At 37.6% G+C, this 23,385-nt stretch overlaps 1 protein-coding gene across 1 annotated transcript in view; it reads left to right on the top strand.

Annotated features, from left to right (window-relative positions):
- The window catches only part of MPDZ (multiple PDZ domain crumbs cell polarity complex component), an 82,695-nt gene that overhangs the window by 35,734 nt on the left and 23,576 nt on the right, over nucleotides 1-23,385 (top strand). Inside the window, exons 18-25 of the mRNA XM_013130535.3 lie at nucleotides 655-813; nucleotides 3,404-3,685; nucleotides 4,579-4,702; nucleotides 8,867-9,065; nucleotides 16,451-16,555; nucleotides 16,719-16,811; nucleotides 17,339-17,516; nucleotides 19,618-19,728. Coding sequence (XP_012985989.2) covers nucleotides 655-813; nucleotides 3,404-3,685; nucleotides 4,579-4,702; nucleotides 8,867-9,065; nucleotides 16,451-16,555; nucleotides 16,719-16,811; nucleotides 17,339-17,516; nucleotides 19,618-19,728 — 1,251 coding nt within the window. The remainder of the gene's footprint in view (nucleotides 1-654; nucleotides 814-3,403; nucleotides 3,686-4,578; nucleotides 4,703-8,866; nucleotides 9,066-16,450; nucleotides 16,556-16,718; nucleotides 16,812-17,338; nucleotides 17,517-19,617; nucleotides 19,729-23,385) is intronic.

Genomic DNA, 23,385 nt, shown 5'->3' with positions numbered 1-23,385 from the left:
AAGTACTGCTCATGTCCATGCCTTTTTAAAATTATATTTGTCTTGTAAGACGAGAAGTGTCCATATTAGTCTTGTTGTCAAAATTAAAATATTTTGGAAATCATAAAAATAATTTTTTCCTCCTCATAAATGTATTGGAAAGCATTGCAATTTCCAGAAGATTTTTTTTTGTATCCTTTTAAAAACAACTGAACCTGCGAAGTTAGGTGGAGGCGACATTCCTGACAGGTGGCTCTAAGTGAATCTCATAATTTTTTCAGTGCTAATTCTTGTACAATCAAATTAGAAGGAAATTTAAAAAAAGCCCTAAAGAAAGCAAAATGTTTATGTCAGGGAGCACAGCAAAATTCTCCAACACCTCGTACTTCTATTAACAGTCATGAGGCTGCCTTTGCCCCACAACTCATTCCAGTTGAGACTCAGTTTACTTCAGATATTCTTTGCAACCTCTGAAGATGTAGTAACATCAATTGTCACGGGAAGCAGAAATCTTTCCTACTGTGCTGTGCAAGTATAACTTCAATGTAAAATTTGGAGGGGAAAAAGAAATACAAGAAAAGTGTCAGTCAGTGTGTAGTGGCTGAGGTGCATGTGTCCGGGGCTTATGTGGTGTGAAGGTAACAGCCTGCCTGATTGAATTGCTTTTATTGTTAGGTGGACTCCAGCGAGGCAGATCTACCGGATGAGTCCACCTTTGAATCACAGTATTCTCTAGAGAGTGACGTGTTCCAGGCTTCAATGATAGCTCTTCATGGCAGTGCCTGTAGCGGGGAGCTGAACTACACCTTCTGTCTTCCATTGTCAACTCCCAAGGTAAAAAGGCAGATGGTTTTATTGATAAAAACTTTTGATTATAAATATGAAAAGCCTGTATTATTAGATATGTTTTATGTCATCCTGGTTCAAACTGCACTATTTGTTACCAGATTAAAGTAGTTTTCTTTAGGGTATAACTGGTGTCTTTTAGACAGACAGACATCTGTGTTGAAGAGGGAGGCAGCCAGAAGTTTGAAAGCTTGTATTTTTATTTTCTGTAGCCAGATAAAGTGTGGTGAGATGATTGTAGTGTCAAAGCTGTGGTGAGCAGTCTGCTACAAAAACTTAATTGTTATTATCTAAGAGCATAGCAAACAGTGGTAACACAAAATGGCTGCATCATTCTACAGTATTTTAGGTATAAAGAACAAGAGTAAGTTTTCATCCTAAGCTTTGGTTTTATGCTTCATAGCTGATATGTTTGCTAATTCTTTTACTGTGTTCTGGAATGAAATGTTCATACAGTTACTGTAATTAAAAATCACTCCATATATTTCAAATCACTGATTGTTAATATTTATTCAAAGGTAGTAAAAGAAGGTAAGTTCTGTAAGAGTATTGAGATCAGCATCATTTTTCTTCTGGTCACATACCCATAATGACTTGTTTATATCAGTGTTGGTGTTTAATGATTCTTGATGGCTCTCCATGCTCTTTTTTTCTTTACAATCTTGACAATATATAGATTTGTTTTATTTTGATCCAGAGGTTTCCAAGTAATTTCTCCTAGCAGTCATCTTTGAAAGCATTGTAGGGGTTTCTTCCAGTTTTTGCAGTCTGTGGTCTTGGAATACAATAGCTGCTGCTTCTTCTGCCACACTTCAACTTCAGTAGCTCCCTTTATCCTTCTGGAATATGTTCGGTCCTTCTAAAACACTGGTTGGAAAGCTAAATTCATCTTCTAATGGTTTCTCCTAATCCACAGAAGAGCACATCTCTGCTGTGCCAGTGGGACAGATTGCTTTGTTTAGCTCTGTAATTGTTACTTAAATGGATTATGCATTTTGCATGCTGAGAAGCATTTTATGAGATAGAGGTTGGATTTACATTATATGTTATGCTGAGGCTCTGGAAAGTCTTAAGTTATTTTCAGCATTGACTTAAAAATGGCTTCGGTTCTCATGGGTTTTTAAGGATTATGCTCCTGACTTTTCAGTGTTCCTCTCTGTTCACCAGTATGAAGTATTACATTCTCATTGAGTAACATTTTATACTCTGTGGTTATAAATGATTTCAAAAAGTAACTGTGGCAAGAAAATATGTTAATTAAAGATGACTTCTGAAGCAAATGAAATACTGTAAATATGAAAAAAATGCTGTTCAGTGTTATGAGGAATGCACGAGCATTTCAGCTATTTTTGACTTCAGGGCAGTTGACAGGTTCTGAATGCCTTTGGTGTCACTTTTGAGATAAGTGCTGAAAAAACTCGAAGTCAAAGTGATGCAAATTCTTTAATGAGGCCACATGTTGCTACAGTTACAAATTCCTGAAGTCATGTTTGTCTTCAAAAATTACAGCATTGCCTTTTCTTTAAGAGAAACAAAAATTAATATGGGCATATGCTGCAACTTTAATATGTATATGTGGCATGTGGAATAAATATTGGGAATTATCTTGTTCTTGTTTTCATTGTTGTGGAAATGCATACACACCGGACTTAAAAGTATATGTCCCAGCTGTCTTCGAAGCCATACAGAATAATGTAAATACAGTTCTGATGTTTTGTTTTCCAAAAGGTAGGAAATTATGTCATTGATTGTATCATGCAGATTAGTTGTATTTAGGCTTTGCTCAATTATCTTCTCAGATGTTACTAAAACCACTTACTTGCAGGTGAACCTTTTCTCATGATTGTCTGGGGACATAACAAGCATATATGCACTTTATAAAAGATAAGAACAATTATTTCTAATGCCCTTGGTAGAAAATGTTGCAAAATATCCCGAAATCCTGGGAAACATATATTTTCCACTTTTTTAAATGGTGATAGAATAATTAATAGGACCAGTGGATAACAACCAAGACAGATAGAGGTAGACATTCTTGTGATTGTTTACTACATTTCAGAGAAGAATCCCTAATATAGATACAAAAATCCCTAGTATTGATACAATGTCTAAGTCTGTAGTATATCCTTCTAATATCTATTGGCCTAAATGTTTTTAAAATTACTTATTTTGAAAGGTCAGCTAGAGAATATTTGAAGATTTTTATTTTTTTTCCAGGAGGTTGTGATTATTGAAATCTCTTAAAATATTTGAAATGTAGGACCTTGAAATCTTGAAAGTCTAAACAAATTTTGTGTACTGAACTTAATCTTAGTAATGCAGCTTTTTGTTAGTGGAGAGCTATTGATGAGTATCAAATAAGAGTTTGGCCTTTGCAGTAACTTATTTTCATTGATTTTTTGGTATTTTAAAACAAGAAATTGACTGAGGAAGCAAGTAAATGGTATAGTAAAATGCTTCATGTTACAACAGATATGTTTAAATCCTGTGTGATTATTTTCTGTTTAAGATTTTAGAATTAAATGTAGTTTATACTACAAAGTAATGTTGAGGGTTCATTGCCCCCTGTGTTTAATAGTCTGTTGGAGAGGAATGTTCAAATGCTGCAGCCAGTTTCCATGTGTCTGACAAGAATCTGTACAGCATGGATCTGAACCAGAGAGAGGAAAAGCCTGTAGCAGGGAATAGCCTGGAGACTGCCACTGGTTTTACTAAAAAGGATCTTCTGCCTCTGGATGTTTCGGATACCAACCAAAATGAAAGTGAAAACACAGCAACATGGACTGGATCTCAGAAAACATCAGAAATTGCACTAAGTACAGGCCTTGCTACTACCATGCAGCTTGATCCCACTGGCAAAGTAAGGTTTTGGGTTTTTTTTAGTAGTCATTAAAAAAAAATCTTTGTAAAGGCCATATTACACCACAGTATCTCCTCCAGGAACTGATGCTGGCCAGCAGCCATGTATGGTTCTTTCATTTTAAATGTACATTAGATGTCATAGCTTACATCAGATTTGCAACTTTCCAAAACAGGAGATAATTCCTAGTGTCTAGATAGTAATTTCTTAGAGTGGCAGTACAGAGGTATATAAAAGTCTGTGCGTATCTTAACAGCAGTAAACTCTCTTGGACAACAGTGTGCCCTTTGAGCATATTCCCTGTTAGCCTCTGCAGAAGTGTGGGTGCAAGGAGGAGGTGCATGGCTGAAAACCAGGCTTAGGAAGCCAAGGGGGAGTGGTGTAAACAGCTTGCATCCTGGTGTTTGTGCAACCCTGTGTGTTTCAGCTCACAAGCTGGCCTCTGACACCACAGTGTGCAAACATAATATTCCTTTATATGGCAGTCACTGTGACATGTTTCTTTTTCTTCTGTTCAGTGATTTACTAAGAAATTCTTTAAAGAGCTGCAGTTTCTTGCAGCAGTTGTCATTTTAGCACTGCTAGATTGTCAGGCATTTGTGGTAAAGAAGTCTGTGAACGCCTGAATTCATCCTGCTAATTCCAAGAGTGTTGCTGAAGTCCTTAAATTAAAAGCATATCTTGCGGTAGATGTACGGTATAACCTGCATGAAAACAGAAAATATATATGTCAGTTTGATCTTTGATAGACTGACCTTTCAAGTGTCTGCATAAGGAATATATATTAGTTATGCACCTAGCTTTTGTAGAAGGTATGATTAGTTGAGTTCAGTATGTCCAATTGTATATTTTATTGCGGTATTCTGATCCCATGTTATTTTCCCCTGTGTTAGGATCAAGTGCTTTTGGTGGAAAAGAGATGCCCTGTAGCTTTGGAGGGAATTTCCACAATGCCAAATTCAGTCAAAAATGTTTATGAGAAGACTATCACTATTGCAAAAGGCAATTCAAGTTTAGGTAAGGTAGCTAACATTTTTGTAACCTTTTCAGGAACATGGCTTTCTGTTTTTCTCATATGTTTTCTGTTTTATTATTAAAGATTAAGCATTTTGCCTTTAGTATGGAAACCATAATGGAATATTATTTTTTTTGCTGCTCTTACCCTGCTTGGCTCTGGTGGCAGTGAATCCATTTTCTGTCACTGTGAACACAGAAGTAAAGTCTCCAGTATCACTGAGATTTTATTATTTTTTTCTCTGTAGTGGAGCTTAGTAATTCTTAAATGTTAACATAATTTTAGTACATTGTTTTTTTATGTCTATACCTTAATGTAATGTGGGGGAAGAACAAGATACAGCCAAGGAATGTTGTAGAACACTTTGGTTTAAGAGCTACAGAGCAGAGGTTCAAATGTATGTAGACACAAAATGATCTTGCTTTCTGAGGATGGTCGGAGGGTCTAGCAAGCTGTTAGCTTCCTTGCTACAGATTTATACATATGTTTTAAGTGCCTCAGTATTTCTGAAATTCAGATCATTGATACAATTAATAGGCTGTGTTTTTAGCTCAGTGATACTATAATTTTGTAGAGAAATTCAGAGTTTTGAGTATCTGCAACTTCCAAAGCACATTGAGTAGAGACACATTTTGGAGTGAATAAGCACAACATATGGAAATCTTTTTCAGAGTCCTCTTATAGACTCTGGTGTGGCCCCAGGCAGGGGGAGAATGGGGATTGCATCCTCCCAGGACAGTTTCTAGAGCCAGGAGGAGGGAGCCTTTCTGATGAGAAGTGGTGGTGCTCACCTCCTGTTCATGGCTGGAGTGTTCGTTTACTTTGATTTAGGTTCTGGTCCTGTTTCTTCTGGACAGCTGCATGTTCTTGAAGACTCTGGTGTTGGTAGGGTAAGAGCTTGTGAGGGTGCTGGCTGTTTTTGGTGACTTCGCAAATGCTTTAATATGGGCTGTCTACAGAACAGGCTGTTCATAAACAGACACCACTCAGGATTTCATTGCTATGTAGAGGTGGATGGGGCGCTGTGATGCGGTAATTCAGTGGCTGCTTCTGCATGGTATAAAATATCTTCTGATGGATGGGTGCTCTTTTTGCCCCATATCACCTTCTTCATGATACAGCCAGCCTCCAAACTGGATCAGAAACTGATCTGGTATAAAATCAGCCTCCCCAGAATATAAAGCTGCAGGGAAGGCTGAGGTGGGTGTAAGTTTTAGCTTTCATTGGTATGAGATGTTTGGGTAACTACTGTCTTTAGTGGCTTCATTGCTAGGCTGTGTAATGTGCAGATCACAGACCAGTTCCAGGCATTTGGATTTTGTTAAAAAAAGCAGTCTGTATGCATGTCTAGGAGTGTTTTAAGTGCAGTGAACATAGAAAGCAAATTTCTTGTCAAGTGTAATATAGCATCAAAAGACAAACTTGGGGCAGGGTGCAGACTGGCAGACATTACATGCATGAAAAGTAAGACTGACCTCTAATTAAGTGTATGAATGTGAATAATGCTTTCTCCTGGCTTTTGACTGTGGTCTTTTTCTTCCAGTCTCAGTGTGCTCTGGCCTGGGAATCTGCCTGGGCACCACAACAAATTTATACACATGGCTGCACTGCTTTTAACTTTCATTTTTACAAAAGGAGCTAAATCAAGAGCTGTGAATGATGTTGAGAGCTGCAGCTGCATCAATTATTTCAGTTGAGAGCTGGCACTTCTTTTTTCCCTTTAAATGGTGTCATCTACAGCTTGCAATAGCTCTTCAAGAGCAGGCATAGCTGGAGCTCTAACATTTTTGTTGTGATTTTTAAAAGGTAAGAGGATGGAGGACTCACATGCCAGAAAAGCTGAAATGTCATTGCCCTGTGTGATGCATTTGGCAACTTGACAGTGGCATTTGCATTTTTAACCTGAAACTGTAGCTGTCCAAAGTGTGACATCAGCCTTGCAGATCTATTGTAGTGAGATTGTCAGCATAGAAACTGGGGGTGATATGTTTCTAAAGTGCTGTTACACTGCCCTCAGTAATATTGTTGTTTGTTACTGGCTTAACCAAGCAGCAAATTTAGGTTCACTAATTCAAACCACATTTCAGCTGTTTCCTTGGCAATTTGCTTTTCTGTGCACACTGCCTGTGTTCTGGTGGAGACCACTCTTGTTGCAGTGTTTTATTTACATTCACCTATGACTGCATAACCTGTGTGAGCAGATCTCTCGAGAGATAGTTTTTGGAAGGCATATGTGAGTGTAAATCGTGGGGCATCCACTGCAGGACGGCTCTGGTAAATGCCATTGGTGATGTGCTTAACATTGTAACATTACTAATCTGAGAGGTAGGTGACAGGCAGCTTACCTCTGCTTTTTCTGGTAGCAAGGCAGTGTCAATGGCATTGTGTGTCTGTATCACAGATCTGCTGTACCCATGTTTAAATTACACTTGACCACAGCTGACATCATTTTTTTTCAAATCGTAAGTATAAATCTCCAGTCAAAGGTAGCACCATATTCTTTCATTAGTTTAATATAAAGTACCATCGTGAAGATGCGTTTTGCAGTTTTTCCAAAAGAGAAATGTGAACTTCCACATACCAAAATAGAGAAGCAGGTGTATTTCTGTGTCTAGGAAGCTTACTGGGCCTCTCCTTGCTAGTTAGGGCCACCTTTTAGTACTTTAGACAACTATGTTGATCTCAGCTACAAGTGGGTGTGAGGAGCCAACACTATTAAGAGATGTTTATTTCCTGGAAGGAGTCCTAAAAAGCACAAATGAATATCCAGATTAGTGTTGTTTTTTAAATGGTTAATTTCATTTTTTTTCTCTGAGACAGATGTATATATGCAGATGTTTATATAGTTGGCTGAGTCTGAGTAGCTATAAGCTGCCTTCTAAATTCTTTTCAGGCAGTCTGTCTCCCAGGGTCTAAGGTCACAGAGTAAAGTGTTCAGTGTCTGTCTTCTGTAGCTGTGTTTGTATATAAATGGTTGGGATTTTTTCGTAGTCAGTAGTTTTGCTCTGGGTAGCTTTCATCTTCCACTCACAGTCTGGACAATAAGGTACCGATTCACAGCCTTAACAGTAAGGTGCAGACACACAGCTGCACTTCCAGTACTTGCTAGCCTGATGTTTATGTGCAAAACCAAGGGAACACATAGCAGAATAGTTACTGCTTCCTTCTCCAGAGGATATTTTCTATAAGGTTCTCTTCAGTGGCTTCATGTTGTTAGTAGAGGAAAGCTTTAGCACACAAAAGAGAATAAAAATGAGTTTGGCAGTATTAAGATAGTGGAAGCTAGGCCCACTGGCTAGACTTCCAGAGTGATGGCCTTTCAGCTACTTTTCCATTAGAAAAGAGCTAAGAACTTTTCCTGGAACTGTCATCAGGGTTGATTTCGTGAGCACCAACTGTCCTGAAAATAACAGTGGGAACTCCTGAGCCTAACAACAGTCACAAAAACATGTGAAGTCCCCTTTAAATTCCCATTGGGAAGGAGGGAGAAGAGCATCTCTATCTCATATCCCATTAGTGAAAAGAAAGTGGAGTTATATGTTGTGTATAAACATTAAGAAGTAATGTCTTGCTGTGCCACGGGTGGAATCATGGTGTATTTTAGGCAGTGGACTGTATCCATCAGTAATGCACAGGCTGTCACAGATGTCAGGACACTCTTCTAGACCTAAGCAATGGCCCTCCTAGGAGGGCAGGAGGGCAGCCACTAGGTCAATGGCCTCTTATTCAGGCTTTTTGTTGAAAGTAAGCATGTGGCTGTGTTGTCCCGATGCTCCTGATAAACTGTTTAATCATTTTACGGCCTTTCCAAAGAGAACCATCATAAAATGAATTGACATGTGGTATATAAACTCGGCAAACCATCCAGAAAAGTGTAAATTTGACTGGTTTAGAAACATTTTAATTACCTTTTTTGTTTATTTTCTGCTTTTTTATGTTGAGCCTGGTATGCGAAATGACACAAGGTAATGATGCTGAGATTGTGATTCGTAAATGCTGATTGGAAAGAGGAGATTGCAAGAGAGAATAAGAGCAGTGTTGATAGGCTTGCTGATATTGCCAGGTGGGCTGGCTGGCTTTTGTCTTCCCCTGCTGTAGGTTTCATTTCTTTTTCAGAGCTAGCTCTTGAAGACATTACTAACTGTTTAATGTGTTTTTCACTGTAGGGATGACGGTAAGTTCCAATAAAAATGTCTCAGGAATGATAGTCCGCAGCATCATCCATGGAGGCTCAATAAGTCGTGATGGACGGATTGGTGTAGGGGACTGCATCCTGTCCATTAATGAAGAGTCAACCACTGACATAACCAATGCACAAGCCCGGGCTATGCTAAGGAGGCATTCGCTCATTGGACCAGATATAAAGTAGGTAAAGCTAGATGATGAATTGTGGTAGGAAGAGACTAATCAAAATTTGGTTATTCATGGAAGCATTCTAAATAATTTTTTTTGTTTATTTTTACAACTTGAATTTCCCTTTAAGTTACAGTGTCAGATGGATAATTCACCTTCAGATTACAACTTCATGGGATTGAAAGATAAAATCACTTGTGTGAGAGGCTTTGAATGTTCTAACTAATGTTATTACTGTCACTGGTAAACATGATCATTACTGTCCTGCCTGGTAATGTTGAAGAAATGGTATTAGAGTTTTGCTTTCATAGTATGACTTTTCTAAAGAAAGTGGGTGTTTCCTCAAGGTGTTTGTGTTTCTCAAAGGTGAACTGTCCTGGCCATTGCACAGGTGATTTAGTTTCATGGAGATGTTTCTAATGGATTTTGGCTTTGACTGCCAGACGGAAAGTATGACACATGATGTTAATGCAGAAAAGTAAAATTTAAAATGTTTTCAGTACATCTGTGACAAAGAGCAGAAATAGTCTATTTTGTGAAGTCACAAGTTTTTATTAGTACATGCAAAGGAGCTGTTGCACTAGTCCATAAATGTCTGCTCTTGGGAGTACTACTTTAAATTTGCAGTTGATACAAGTTCTGAAAAATATGCTTGCTTGATGAGAAAGTTTCTTTTCTCAAGTTCACTCATTTTACAGCACTTTAACTTTCCCTTAAAGTACAATTCTTTCTGCTGTCATGGTTAGTGAGTTAGCTTTACCCACATACACTATGTAGAAATAAGGCTGCTCCTTAGCTTGTAGACAGTGCTCTAGACACACCAATGCAGCTCCAGTAATCTAGCAGCTGTTTTTCTCATATGCATGGTAATATGGATTGAGTCAGTTCAGTCCTGGTGCCGTTACAGGTAACTGTGGTTTCTGTGAATTCAAAACTGACTGCAGGGCATTTGGTTCTTCCACAGAAGTATTCTAGCTTTGACGAGATCTGGCATTTTGGGAACAGATAGGCAAAGTATCTTCTTTGTGCGTAGTAAGTTAAATTGCCCCATAGTTGTCACAGATTACGATTATGGTGTAATGCAAGTTTGTTTAAATAATTGGATATGCTCATATAATGAATTACATTATTGTCAATTCTGTAATCAGTGTGTCTCTGATAAAATGTGACATTGATTTTTATTACAGGCTTTCAAAATCTTATTATTCTTCTGACTACCACAACTGAAATCAGTTGGTATACGTGCATGCGTGTATGCATCTGCTTAGAGGTTACAGTACCATCCTCCTGTGAGGAGTCTTTTATTAGTGCTGCAGTTCCGTAACCAAACACAGATGTGCTCATTAGTTGTGCCTATTCTTTTATAGCTGCTGCACTTTACACTGTGTGACTACAAGTTTTGTAGGTTTTTACGGATATGTCAGAAATACCAAAATCTTGTCTTAGACATGAATATTCAGATTTTGCAGAGGAAAGTTCATCCCCTTTCTGAAAGACCTTGCAAAAGAGTGGCAGTTGCTATTCATGTTTGTAATAAGATATTTTGTCTTTCATTTTATATTTATGTTCTTTGGTGCATTCCCATGATAAGGATTTAAAGTGAAGCTGGCTTCTGCACTTTAAAGAACTGAGAGGTCAAAACATTTGGTAGCACCTAAAGGAGTCTATAGCAAGAATAAGGACAATATTTTTGTGCCTACATAGTTTTGATACAAACCTATTCAGGATAATTAAACTTTTCTGTAATTTGGACTTTCAGGAGAGCAGTACAGGATCTCTTGAAAAATGTTGTACTAAAAACATGTGGGTGATGTCCGGGATCTGAAACTGGAGATGTGAAGCATTATCTTATGACGGATGTTTGTGTTTTCCAAGGGAGATACCCAGCTATGTAGATGTCATTGCAGAGCTAGTGTGGTGCATCATGATGCAGGATTTGCTATTTAAGGGCCAGCATTTCTGATGAGCAAGTTGTATCTCTTTGATGTCTTCTGTGGGAAACAAGGGTGCACAAGCACTCAGATGAGTCTGTCTACATATCATTCCTCTTTATCTATACAGGGCTGCAAAGTTGGCACATTAATACTGAGCTTTTTTTGGGTAGCAAAATGCCTTTCAAGAAGTGATTAAGTAGAAGTATTTTCATTTCAAAGCTTTATTTCAGTGGCATACATTATTTGCTGAGACAATATAAACCTGTTCTTACTTGCCACATAAAGACTTTGTTTTATTTTATTGAAGGAAATTTGATTTTGAATAGCTCAAGAACCAGAAATATGAGTTTCAGACTAAGGTATTTATTTTTTTCCCCTTTGTGTGTAGAAAACCGGATGTGTGGCCATACAGAATGCATTCTGTTTCACTTCTCACTCCACCTTGCCAGGAGCTCTTATATTTCTGTAATAATAGCCAGTGTTTTGTGCTCAGCAGCAGCTGTTTGTAACATCTGTCAGATAATTACAGAGCTGAATCAGAATTCACCTGCCAAAAACATGGGGATGAATTCCTGATCAAGAAATAAAAGATAGATGGCAATTCCATTTTCCATGCTTGTTAATAATCACTGCTATAGAAAATAATAAAGAGCAGATGCTTTCTGGGGGAGGTGTAGATGAAGTGGAGGTGGAACGGGGGAAAAAAAGAAGAAAACAAAAAAGGAGGAAGAAAACAAAAAAAAAGCAGCTCACACTTTTAACTACATAAATATGCCTCTCACATTCAGCATGAGACATTGACATTTGTTAACACCATTGTAAAAAGATACTACCTCATATGCTTCACATTCTAGATCTTCTCCAGCACCTGCTGATGATCAGGCCCTCTGTTATGTGTGAGTATTGGCAATTCAGACACTCATTATGGCTCTGTGTTGCAATTTGTCTGTAAAATCATTCCATGCTTTTATGACATCCATAGTAAAGTCAGGTATATATCCAGATATAGGTACATATTCTCTCTTTGTGTGTGTACATGTGGCTGCACATGTTAATGTTTATATACATTTCTTTTAAAAAAGGTATAAGTGTGTGTTGGTATATATGTATGTGTATATTGCTTTAACCTGGAAGATTGGAGCATACTTTACGACTGGAATGAAAACACCTGTATTAAAAAAAAGTATTGCTAATTTTTTTAAATTTAATCTATGTCAGCCACTCCAGAACGTGGTCAGAGCGAGTGTATGTGTGTGTGTGCGTGTATAAAGGGTTCACAGATAAAGCTGCCATGAGGATGATGTACTGATATCTGGATTAATCTCAGTGTCATATTTTCTGTGGCACTTGCATTTTACTTGCTTCTTGTATAAAAAGGTTCAAATTAGACCTTAAATGTTAAGAACAGTAATTTGTCCTGAGCATTCTTCATACTTTGTTGTTTGGTTTGTTAGTGTTTCAAGGTTTTGTGTGGCTGTTCAGTCAAGCATGTGATAAATGTTCTTCTGTACTGCATGCAATTTTGTGTTTACAAGATATTTTCATATGTACACCATTGGTGTTTCCATTGTTGCTTCTTTCACTGCTAGTGTATATCTCTGTGGGGAGGAGGGTGGTTGTAGCTTTGAAGAAAGGAATCCAGAACACTTTTTCCTTCAAACTGTACTGCTGTGTAAGATAGGGAATGTTTAAACACTGCATATTCTTTCTCTTTAAATTGTTGATTTTAACTTCTCTTGCAGATAAGAAATGCAACACAATGGTAGAGCAGTCATTTACTTGTTTCTTGGTTGCTGTGTCTTCATCCTTAGTTTCTGGGACATCTATCTATTACTTTCTTCTCTGTGAACACAGCAAGGCAATTATCCCTTTTTCAGGGGCCTTTCAGTTGGCTGTATGGATTCTTATTTCCACTTACAGTGCAAGGGTCAACAGAGCTGACCAAAGGAGTCCAACACTTTTTTTGTCTGGGCTTCTCATAAACCCAGTCACACACTGGGACTGTTGTTCAGGATATTCAGGATGATACTGAATGTTTTCAGACCTCACTGTGACCTCCAAGAAGTAAGCTACAGTAGCAATACAGCAAATAGATTTGATAATTGTGGCATGTCTGCCCATGAAGTACTAAACAGCAAAAAAACTCTTAGCAGATTCAAATTCAAGGTTTTTAGTACACTACAACCTTGCTGCCTGTCACAGAAGGCAGGGCAGGTTAGCCACTGACCAAAGATGATGTTCAGGTACGCATATTTCCTAAAACTCTAATTTACAGCAAAACTAGATTTTTTTATATAACTTCCTCAATTCAGTAATAACATGCAAAGGAGATAGGGGAGGAGTACAGTTACATCAGTAATGCAGCTTAGCTAATAAAAGCAGTTAGGGAAAACTTTGCAGTTAACTGAACTTTGGAAATCATGAGCAGGAGACAAAGGTGAACTCCTACACAGAATATACCTTTTCATACATTTGACACATATAATTTAGTTTTCTCTTCTATGCTTATTTTTTCAAAACACAAGTAAATGTTCTGGTTTAGATTTATGAAGAATCTGACATATTATTGAAGTTCATTATTGTAAGTAAGAATGAACAGTTAAAAACATGTTGAATGTTCCTTTGTGTGCTTAAAATTAGGCACTTAGGACTGTGTAGTTAGGTACTAGGATAAAAATAATGTCATTTTCCAAAGAGCTAAAATGTAAAAGCTCCCAGTGATACTATCTAATTTTGACTCCGTCTGTGGAAATCAATTAGGTAATTCAGTTATTCGATTTCAAATGCATTTTCTAAATGGTGGAGTAGACCTCTTTTCTTCTCAGTTTCTGTGCTGTTCACCAAAAGGGAAGCTTAGCTACCTAAGAGAGATTTTGGGATATGTTTGTAAGTAGTATATAAAGTTGGTTGAGAGCATACTTTGAGCCGTACCTTTTGAATGTCTCAGCACAATGTCAGTTACTTATTCATATAGTGAAAAACAACAGGGTATCACAGTGCATATGGTTTACCTCCTGCTTACCTGATCTGTACTGTTGATGTTGCATAGAAGTATGAGTTAAAATCTACTACTGCCTTTAAAGCTTGACACCCTGTGTAATGTTCGCTACATGATCCTTGCACAGAAGGACTGGACAGGAGTTGAAAGATGTTGGACACTCCGCTATCAGTGATCACACTCAACTGTCTGCATCCAGGCTGAATCTGGGCATATCGGTTTCATTTTTAGCAGGCTGCCATTCTCCTTCCCATGCTTTGAACAATAGCTTACAGCTGCAGTTTAGCAGGAAAGATTGTCCAAGCCTCATAGCCAGCAGAAATCTTGCTTGCAGTTCTCGTGTCTTTACTGCAGCTGTCTTTCAAGGGAAAATACATTATTTCCTACTTATTTTTATAGGGTGAATATTGATGAATTTCATTGGGATCATCATAAAATTATGAATCTAACTGGATGAATCACACATTTTCTTTTATCGAGATGTTGGAACTAGATGATCTTGAGGTCCTTTCCAATCCTAACTATTCTATTCTATGATTCTATGTAGCTTGCACATCTTGTAGGTTTTGTAAAGGCAAGGTATTCTTATGGGCTTAGTGGGTGGTGCTTCTTCAGCAGCATTTGCCCAAAACATAGAATCATAGAATGGTTTGGGTTGGAAGGCACCTTAAAGAACATAAAGTTCCAGCCCACCTTCCACAATTAGGGGCACCTTACATTGAGTGTTTTGTGACCATACTGCTAGCACTTTGCTATAGTTCAACACATGAGGACCTGAAGATGGTTCAGAAATAGTAGTGATTCTTTTCAAAATCTCTTTTTCCTCTTCTCTCCATTTCCCTGCTAGGACTTTGCAGAATAAATGTTGTGTATCTTGCGTATTTCCCAGTGCTGGGAAGTCCTTAGGGAACACAGACTAGAGTCAGTGACATGCTGAGTGTTTGTTCCCTAGTGTATGTTAACTCCCCAGCATTTAAAAATAAAAACACTTTATGTCAAGCACATAACACATGTGTGTTTGAAAGAAGGCCAAAGCAGAAGAGGGGGAGAGATTTAATGAAGAACAAAACTGGTGATAGTATGAATGGTTTAGATCTCCATTAAAAGAACTGGAGTGTTCCTCCTATTCAGCACCCTAGGCACTTCCTTAATGACCATCTTCTGCAGTTTCATATACGTGGTAAATACGAGAGGAGACAGGGAACATGCTTCAGCACAGATGAAGAAGACAAATAAAGATGATCCTTAGGTTAATTTTGGTAGAGTGTTTTGGACAGACAGCATTAAAAGTGTATCTGCTCTGCCTTCTTCTACTTTCTTTATTCAGCAGTAAACCAGTGAGAGGGGGAATTGGTGGCAGCCAGGTAGTGATGGACAGAACAGGCCTCAAAGTTAGACTTGGAGCTGAAGGAAGTCTCTTCTCAGTAGCTTAGATGTCCTTATGAAATGGTCAAGATTTTTATTTTATTTCTGCCATGTCTGTTCTGTGAGAAAATATGTTCATGTTTGTTTTAACCAAGTGATGGATGAGCAGACAGGCACTTTATGGGGTTCTTTTTCCATCAGCCTTACTTCTTGGCAGACTTGCATCTGATAGCTGAGTCGCTTATTGAACAGCTAAGGGTTTTTAAGAAGACAAAGCATCATTAAAAGATGGCCATCTAAGTAGCCCAGTTTAGATGATGGTGTCCTTTTGCCTGTAGAAGGAAGTTTTTAAAGAAATATTCTTTATGGCTTTATCTTTCTCCTTCTCTTTGTTTCCCCCTCCCCAGCCTATTGGGCCATTTCTGTTCCTGGCATTCAAACAAGGTCAAGTTACACCAGGGCTTCTGGAGTGTGCATGTCATTTGCTTGGTGAAACTTGACTGTCTGACTCTCCCAAGCTGACTGGGAGTGCATGAAGGGGTAGAGGAAGGAGTTAATCAGGGAATTGCTTCCGGCAGTGCGAGTGGTGTGCTGTAACACATTTGTAAGTCCAGACCCATGCAATATTTTTCACCAAAAGTATAGAAACCTAAAATAGATACAAAACTGCCCAGGAAAGCATAAAACCTCCTGAAAGCTGACTTCAAGAAGCATTTTTAGCCAGCATTTAGGATGGTAACGGTGTTTCACATTTCACAGATCGTCAGTGTTTATCTTTTTTGCACAAGGAATCTGTTTTGATTAAGGCTGGATTACACTCTTGTCATTGTTCAAGCACCATTTACTTAAAATGGAATGGACAACCCTCAGAAAATTAGGTGCTGGTCAGCTACCTAATTTGACCATAAATGCATATTTTTTGCAAAGTCACAAAGGATTCATACAAACTACTTATTCCCAACATACCAGCACTGTGGCTTTGAAGTCATTGACTCCATGAAGTAGTTTTGAGAGGCTTCTTCATAATCACTCCTTCACACACACAAACGGTAGGACCAGGAGTCCTTGTGCTACTTTAACCATGTCCCATTTTATTGCAGTATTACATATGTGCCAGCAGAAAATTTGGACGAGTACAGGGCCAGTTTGGGACAACAAACAGAGGGAACTGTGCCACTTGAGCTTTTGTCTTCACATACTGTTAGGTGAGACTTACTGTTTTCTCGCATAGAACTCTCAGATGTAACACTTTCTGTACACTTCGTACAATTTAGGAAGATAAGTTTTATTTTAGAAGAGCTGAAAGATGGAGAATTTTCTTCAGACCAGCAGCCATTACAATAAAAAGCTGTTCCTGTTCATCAGCAGGGAACTCCCAGAGCTTCCAGAACGTGAAGAGGGGGAGGGAGAAGAAAGTGAACTTCAAAATGCAGCTTTCAGTAACTGGAACCAACCCAGAAAGTAAGTGCAGATCTAGTTGCACAGTATAAAATTTCATCTGAAATGAAAAAAATTTGAATCCTATATTTTAAGATGAATAAGAAAACAACAGAATTGCTGCACTTATGTATGTTATGCATTGTAGGAGTAATTCACTGTTGATTTTTTTTGCCATTGGCCTTAATTTCTGCAATCTTGCAGTTTCTTGCTTATTTTAGTAATTTGTCTTTATACACTGACTCTCTGGGAACCAGTAAGAAGAGATAGAAAGAAGTATTAAAAGTTTTGAGTAGAATCCAGAATGAATGAAACAGCAGACACAATTGCAGACTTTCTGAGCAATTCAGTATATAACTCTCACTGAATAAAAAGCCAAACAAACCAACTTTCCAAGGAGGAGCTGTATCTGATTATTTATTTATTTATTTATTTATTTATTTATTTATTTATTTTTAATCTGTTGTGCAAATCCAGGTGTCTCTATTGTGCAGCTTTGTCATAATCACAGCAGATTTTCATTTATTTTGGTCCTTCTTTTGTCACAACAGGGTTGAACTCTGGAGAGAGCCTAGCAAGTCACTGGGAATCAGCATTGTTGGAGGACGAGGGATGGGGAGCCGCCTGAGTAATGGAGAAATGATGAGAGGGATATTTATCAAGCACATCCTGGAAGACAGCCCAGCCGGCAAAAATGGGACGCTAAAAACCGGAGATCGGATCGTGGAGGTACCAGCTGAGTGCCTTCTGCTTGCAATACCCTGGCATCTCAGGAGCTGCTGAGGTGGTCCTGGGCCAACAGCTGTGTAATTGCTCCAGCTGGCACCTCTTGAGCCATACAGAGTGTATGTAGTACCATCTGCTGATGTTTGTGTGCAGACAGCTTAAAGCTGAATATACAACCTAAAGCATAGATGACGAACTCTGAGAGCAAACACATGGGGACCTACAAAGCCAGCAGTTCTACCTGCCTGTGGTCAAACCAGCATGTGTAGGAGAAAGCTTAAGTTTGGTGAGGCTAAAAGGCTTTACCTTTGCATATTGGCTAGTGATTAGCAAATCGTACAAATAAATGCCAAGCTTGTTTCCTAATTAATCTTTCTCAGATCACATAATTCTTGTGCAGGAATTAAGGGTGAGAGAGTTTTTTTCCTGCTTACATGACGAAAGCTGGATTTGATACAAAGGAATGTAGGAGCATTGTGTCCATGCCTGAGGACAGGGTAGACAGTGGTGTCACATGGAGGAATTTATATAGATTTCTCTTCAGCTTAGCCAGTCCGGTGTTAATGCAGCCACTTGTGCTTTCTTGTTTAAAGATTTGAAGAATGAATATACTGAAAGGAGTGTGTCTTTCCTGTGATGATTTTCATAAATCAGACATTACCTCATCGCCAGTGTCAAGTCATTAGGAGCTGCACTCCTCTACACCCTGCCGGATGTCCTTAGCTGATTGTTTGTCAGTAAGAACATAACAAACAGGGTGATGGAAGTGGTGATTCTTCCACTAGCTGAGACTGGGCTGGCTTTACACAGTGGTACTTAAACTTCAGTTTGCTCTCTGCCGCAAGATCATAAAGGAACTTGAAATAGAACCTTAATATAGATTGGACTTTCTACAGTAGGGTGGAAGAGTTTCCAGTGTATGACAAGTTGGGAGGTGGAATTTTCTTGATAAAAAGTTAAAAAACATCGCTTACAGGTGTTTTTTTTATAAATGCATGTTGTCTCTGACAGTGGTACTTGCAGTGACTGAAATTAAGTAACTAATACTTTGTTAATGTGATTGTTTCTGAATGGATTATTTCAGTTTCTCAAGTTGTGACATATCAAGGCTTTCCTGTACTACTGCATACAGTATTTCACTCATGGGTTGTCAGAGTGCCTTAGTATAATTTTTCAGTTCCTTGTAGGTTTAGAATTTTCTCTCTCAGATTGGTTTTGTGCTCTTTTTATTTATATTGGATGGTTAAGTTTAGGATAGAGTTAAACAATTAAAAAGGTAGGGGTAATCCTTATTCTATAACTTTGTGTTCAAGAATTGCCACTAACAAATAACTTTTCTATGTTAGCTTCTAGCTTTCATTATGGCCACCATAAGAGTGCTTTACTGATGCTACCCTCACCGTAACATTGTTCTTACCTGGATCTCAAGGCAAACTGTTTTACACATCAATGCATACAAAGGAATGAAGAAAAACAACCAATCAAAGATTTGTCTTTCCTCATCCTTTGTAAATCCTTTCTTCTAGAAGAGAAAGCTTTTCAGCTGACCTGAAAGTTTACCTTCTGTGGAAAGTATTTAGTAGCTAAACTTGTCTTACCGTGTTTGGGAAAAAAAAAAAAAAGAAATAAAAGTACAGTGTACTGACATCATACCCAATAATGAAAGATTCTCCAACACCTAACAATTTTCAGTTTGTAAATCTCATAAAGTCCTGAGAGGAAGCTTATTCCAAGATAGGATTTACAGGAAGCAATATTTGGCAAATGCTACCACTGTCTTCACACTATCTTATTTCCTCTTTCTTTATCATATTATCATATCTCTTCTATTATGTTGCTTGTGGGAAAACATATGGAGCCTGAACCAAGAACACTGACATCCTGGTTTTAAAACCATGGAGAATATTTATTTGATGTCGTTTCAGTGCTCTTAGAAATCTCAAACCTGTGTGTGAGGGACCTCAGGCTAAGTCATTTGAAACCTTTGCACCAGTAACAAAGGTTTGGGCTTAGGTTTTAGTCAGAGTTCCCTAACCAAAACACAAAGCTCACTCATGATTCTTGTAGCTTTTTGCAATTTTAAGATGAGGCCTTCCAATTACAGGTGGATGGAATTGATCTCAGAGATGCCAGCCATGAACAAGCTGTGGAAGCCATACGGAAGGCAGGCAATCCTGTAGTCTTTATGGTACAGAGCATTATAAGCAAACCAAGGGTAAGCATAAAGAATATGAAAAGAGACGTAATACATAGTAATAGATAAAACAGTGTTCAAGGTGGTGGTGTTTGGGAATGGGATATTTAATCTTTAAAGTTCCATCTCAGCCATTGTAGGAGCAAATATTTGATTTAAGTATTATTTCCATTTAGAATGAAATCGATTTGGATTTGGAATTGCCCTCCAGCACGCCGTCCTCAAACTATTTTGAAAAGCCTCAAGAAAGATAATTTGTTGAGGGGCAGAGTAGGAGTCTAATAAACCCAACTCTTAGAGATTGACAGCATGTCCAAGGAACACATGCAGAAATACGGCACCTGTTAAAAAAAAATCATTGGACATTAATGAAAGGACCTAGAAGTACACAAAAGTTTTCCGTCACTAAGCTGCATGGACATTGCAGACAAAAGCTACTGAGTTTTAATATAAGTTGTTTGCATCACTAGAAACTAAACTTCCTCATTGTAGAGTCTCTGTAAGCTGCATGTTTATTTACTAGTTGTCTCATAACTTTTGTTCCCCAGCCAGAGTCTCTTTATAGCCCTTCTTCAACTTCTGCTCATTGTGGGCAGAAAACTACTAACCCCTTTTATCATCAGTCATCTAAGGTAAAGTTGCATGAAAAGCTCTATTGAATGTTGGTTGTTGATGCTCGAGATACTAAAGTAAGGATTTGCATTTGCTGTGATGTGAACAAAAATGCAACTGCTCAGTGTTCAGGCCCGTTTGGGATGGGAATGATTCCATTACTTTATCACAACTTGCGTTTTTTTAGAGAATGCTCCTTTGCTATTTTTAGTTATAGCTCTTCGTTCTCATTATTCTTCAATTGTTAAGTTTGTAGGTTATTTCTTGGCTGTTTATTGACAAAACCTTGTTTCTCTGTAAGCAGAAACATTGCAAGTGATCCCACTGTACATGTTTGTTGCTGTGTGATCTTTGTAAATAGCATTATATTTATTGTCTTCATCTTACGAAACTTGCATCTGTACTTTATAATAAGATCTTACAAGGGAATTTCCTGCCTTCGTTCATGTGCAGTGACCCAGATAGCTAGCTGCCTGCACACTGTAGCTATATTTAATATGGTAACACCATGTATTTAGCAAGGCAGTCAGTTTCAAGTGATGTGTTGCTAACCAGTCAGTTTCTTTCCCTTTGTTTTTTCATTTAGGCTTCTGTAGTTGGTAAAAAGATCCTAAGTGTACTCCAGAATAATGCCCAAATAATGCAAATAAACTGTGAAAAGCTAGTTGATAACTTCCTGCCATAAAAACTATCCATCAAATCTGTCTTTCATACTGACACTGCTCTGGGTATTTCTGAGTAAGAATTAATCCATCACAATGGTTATGATCCCAGGTAATTTGTAGGGTTACAGCACTGTGCTATAGGAAATGCTACCTAGTCTGTGATACTTCAGTATCCTGGACATATTAAAATGCTAAACAAAAGTTAGTTAAATAAAAAATAACAAATATAAAATAAATCCTGTTATTTTAGGGTTTGTTTTGAAAAAAAAAAGCAGCACAAAACCCCAACAACCCAGTAACAGGAAAAATACTCTTTATTGTAGCATTTGCTTTTCCTGTCCTAGACTTTTTAAGAAAGTGTACTAAACCTTGCTCTGTATTTTTTTTCTCATGGTAGTTGGTCCATTAATAGCACATTAATAACAGTGCTGTTTCAAGCATTAGAATTTGAGCTAGCAGTAGTGTTTTAGGTGCTATACTATCATGATGAAATACAAAAGCCAAGATTTTGAATTACTGTGACTGATCTTTTGTTTTCTCTTTACTAGGATTTCACTGGTTGTATACAAAATGCTTGTGATGGTTATTTTAGTTGCATGAATTTTTACCAAGATTCAATTTAAAATTTTATGCAGATGACAGATGTAATATGGTAGGGTCAATACGCTGGCAAATTACTTTTCCTAAACTTCCCTTTATAAAATTAAAAATCAAATGTGAATCGTATATGTAAACAGAAAATCTTGCAGAGAAACTGCCTATTAACTTTGACTCACAAGTGAAGAAACCTTGTTCATAGAACTGTAGAACAGTTTTGGTTGGAAAGGACCATCAAAGGTCATCTAGTCCAACCGCCCTGCAGTGAGCAGGGACGTCTTCAAGTAGATCAGGTTGCCCAGAACCACATCCAGCTTGGCCTTGAATGTCTTCAGGGATGGTGCATCCATCACCTCTCTGGGCAACCATTCACACACAGCTCTACTTTGTCATTGATGAAGATACCGTAGAACCAAGACATATGTTCTTACCAAATTACATTACTCCTTTTTTTTTTTCCAAAATGATATTTCAGAATAAATGTTTAGGGATGCATTTTCTATTTTTAGGAGCATTTAAGAAAACAAAGCGCTTTAAAATATTTTTTAAACAGCAGCATGTACCTGGATTAAATTACTTTAATGTAAATATATCAGTTGATACTGCAAAACTTTCACATTCCCTTCCGTTTGCTATACTTCTTATTTTCCAGCAGTGTTAAACTTAGAGCCCTACAACATTTGATTAATTGCCAGGTGGATACACCTAGCATAGATATTACTTTTAAGTATACATTGAACAGTATTTCCAAACTATTATGCAAAAATCAGAGCTGTTCCCTCTTTATTAAACAGGTTCTGATCTCAAAATAGAATACAGAACAAAAGCTGTGCAAGGAGTACTAATACTTTAATTATTTTAAAATTCTTTACTTTCGTCTAAATATGAAAACTGATTTTGTGTTAATAAGGAAGTTTTTTGTATTGTCTTCATGTATGTGTCTAGGAGAAGACTAGAAAATTTAGTCTTATTAAACTATAAATTCAGAAAAGTATAGATGCGTGCAGACACGTAAAAACTGATCTGTAAAAGTTGTTATTAAATATGAAGTCTGTTTAGACATGCCTAATATTACTAAACCTTCTCTTTTGTGAGACAGTGAGTATGTTACCACAGGAGGTAAATCAAATAATGAGAATTAATCAGTGGCTTTCAAAATAAAACTAAATTACTGCATTATTACAGAGAATTGTGTTTATTCTAATTGGGAAAACCACAACTTTGTGAGTAACTAATGTATAAGAATATCCCATATGTTGAGATGCTTGGACAAAGCGGTACAAATATCAAATATTAACAAATAATTTTTTATTGTTTATGCTGCTGAATTCTGCACTTTATGCACTTTATAGGCTAGAACAGTTAGGAGGAGGCTTTTCATGTATGGTCTTCTAAACATAGCTGATGAAAACACTGAACAAATATAGTTTTGCTTACCTTCATGTGTCTATAGCAAAGTACAGAAAGCAGACTTTGGATAGCACAAACAGCTAACTAAATATGTGTTGTTTTATGAGTCAGTAAGGATTCATGTAAAAATGTAAAAATGTTTTTGTTTAGTTTCTATTATGTTTACCTTTTAGAACCCTTCCCTGCCTTTCCCACAGAACAGTTTCTTCTGTAGGCCAGCTGTCTTCAGCAGCACTAACCCGTTTGCTGATTCTTCTCAGTTCAACACTGACAAGGTTGGATAATGACACACTGTCTGCCTTTGACTCACCAAACATTATATGTGTGCTTCTTTGCCATTAGTATGTCTGCATTTAAATTCTTTTATACCATTTTGGGTGAAATACTGTGCTGA

The sequence above is a fragment of the Melopsittacus undulatus genome, chromosome Z (assembly GCF_012275295.1).
Source record: "Melopsittacus undulatus isolate bMelUnd1 chromosome Z, bMelUnd1.mat.Z, whole genome shotgun sequence".
Lineage (NCBI taxonomy): Eukaryota > Metazoa > Chordata > Aves > Psittaciformes > Psittaculidae > Melopsittacus > Melopsittacus undulatus.
The sequence above is the reverse complement of the archived record's forward strand: the minus strand, read 5'-3'. Positions and strand labels throughout refer to the sequence as shown.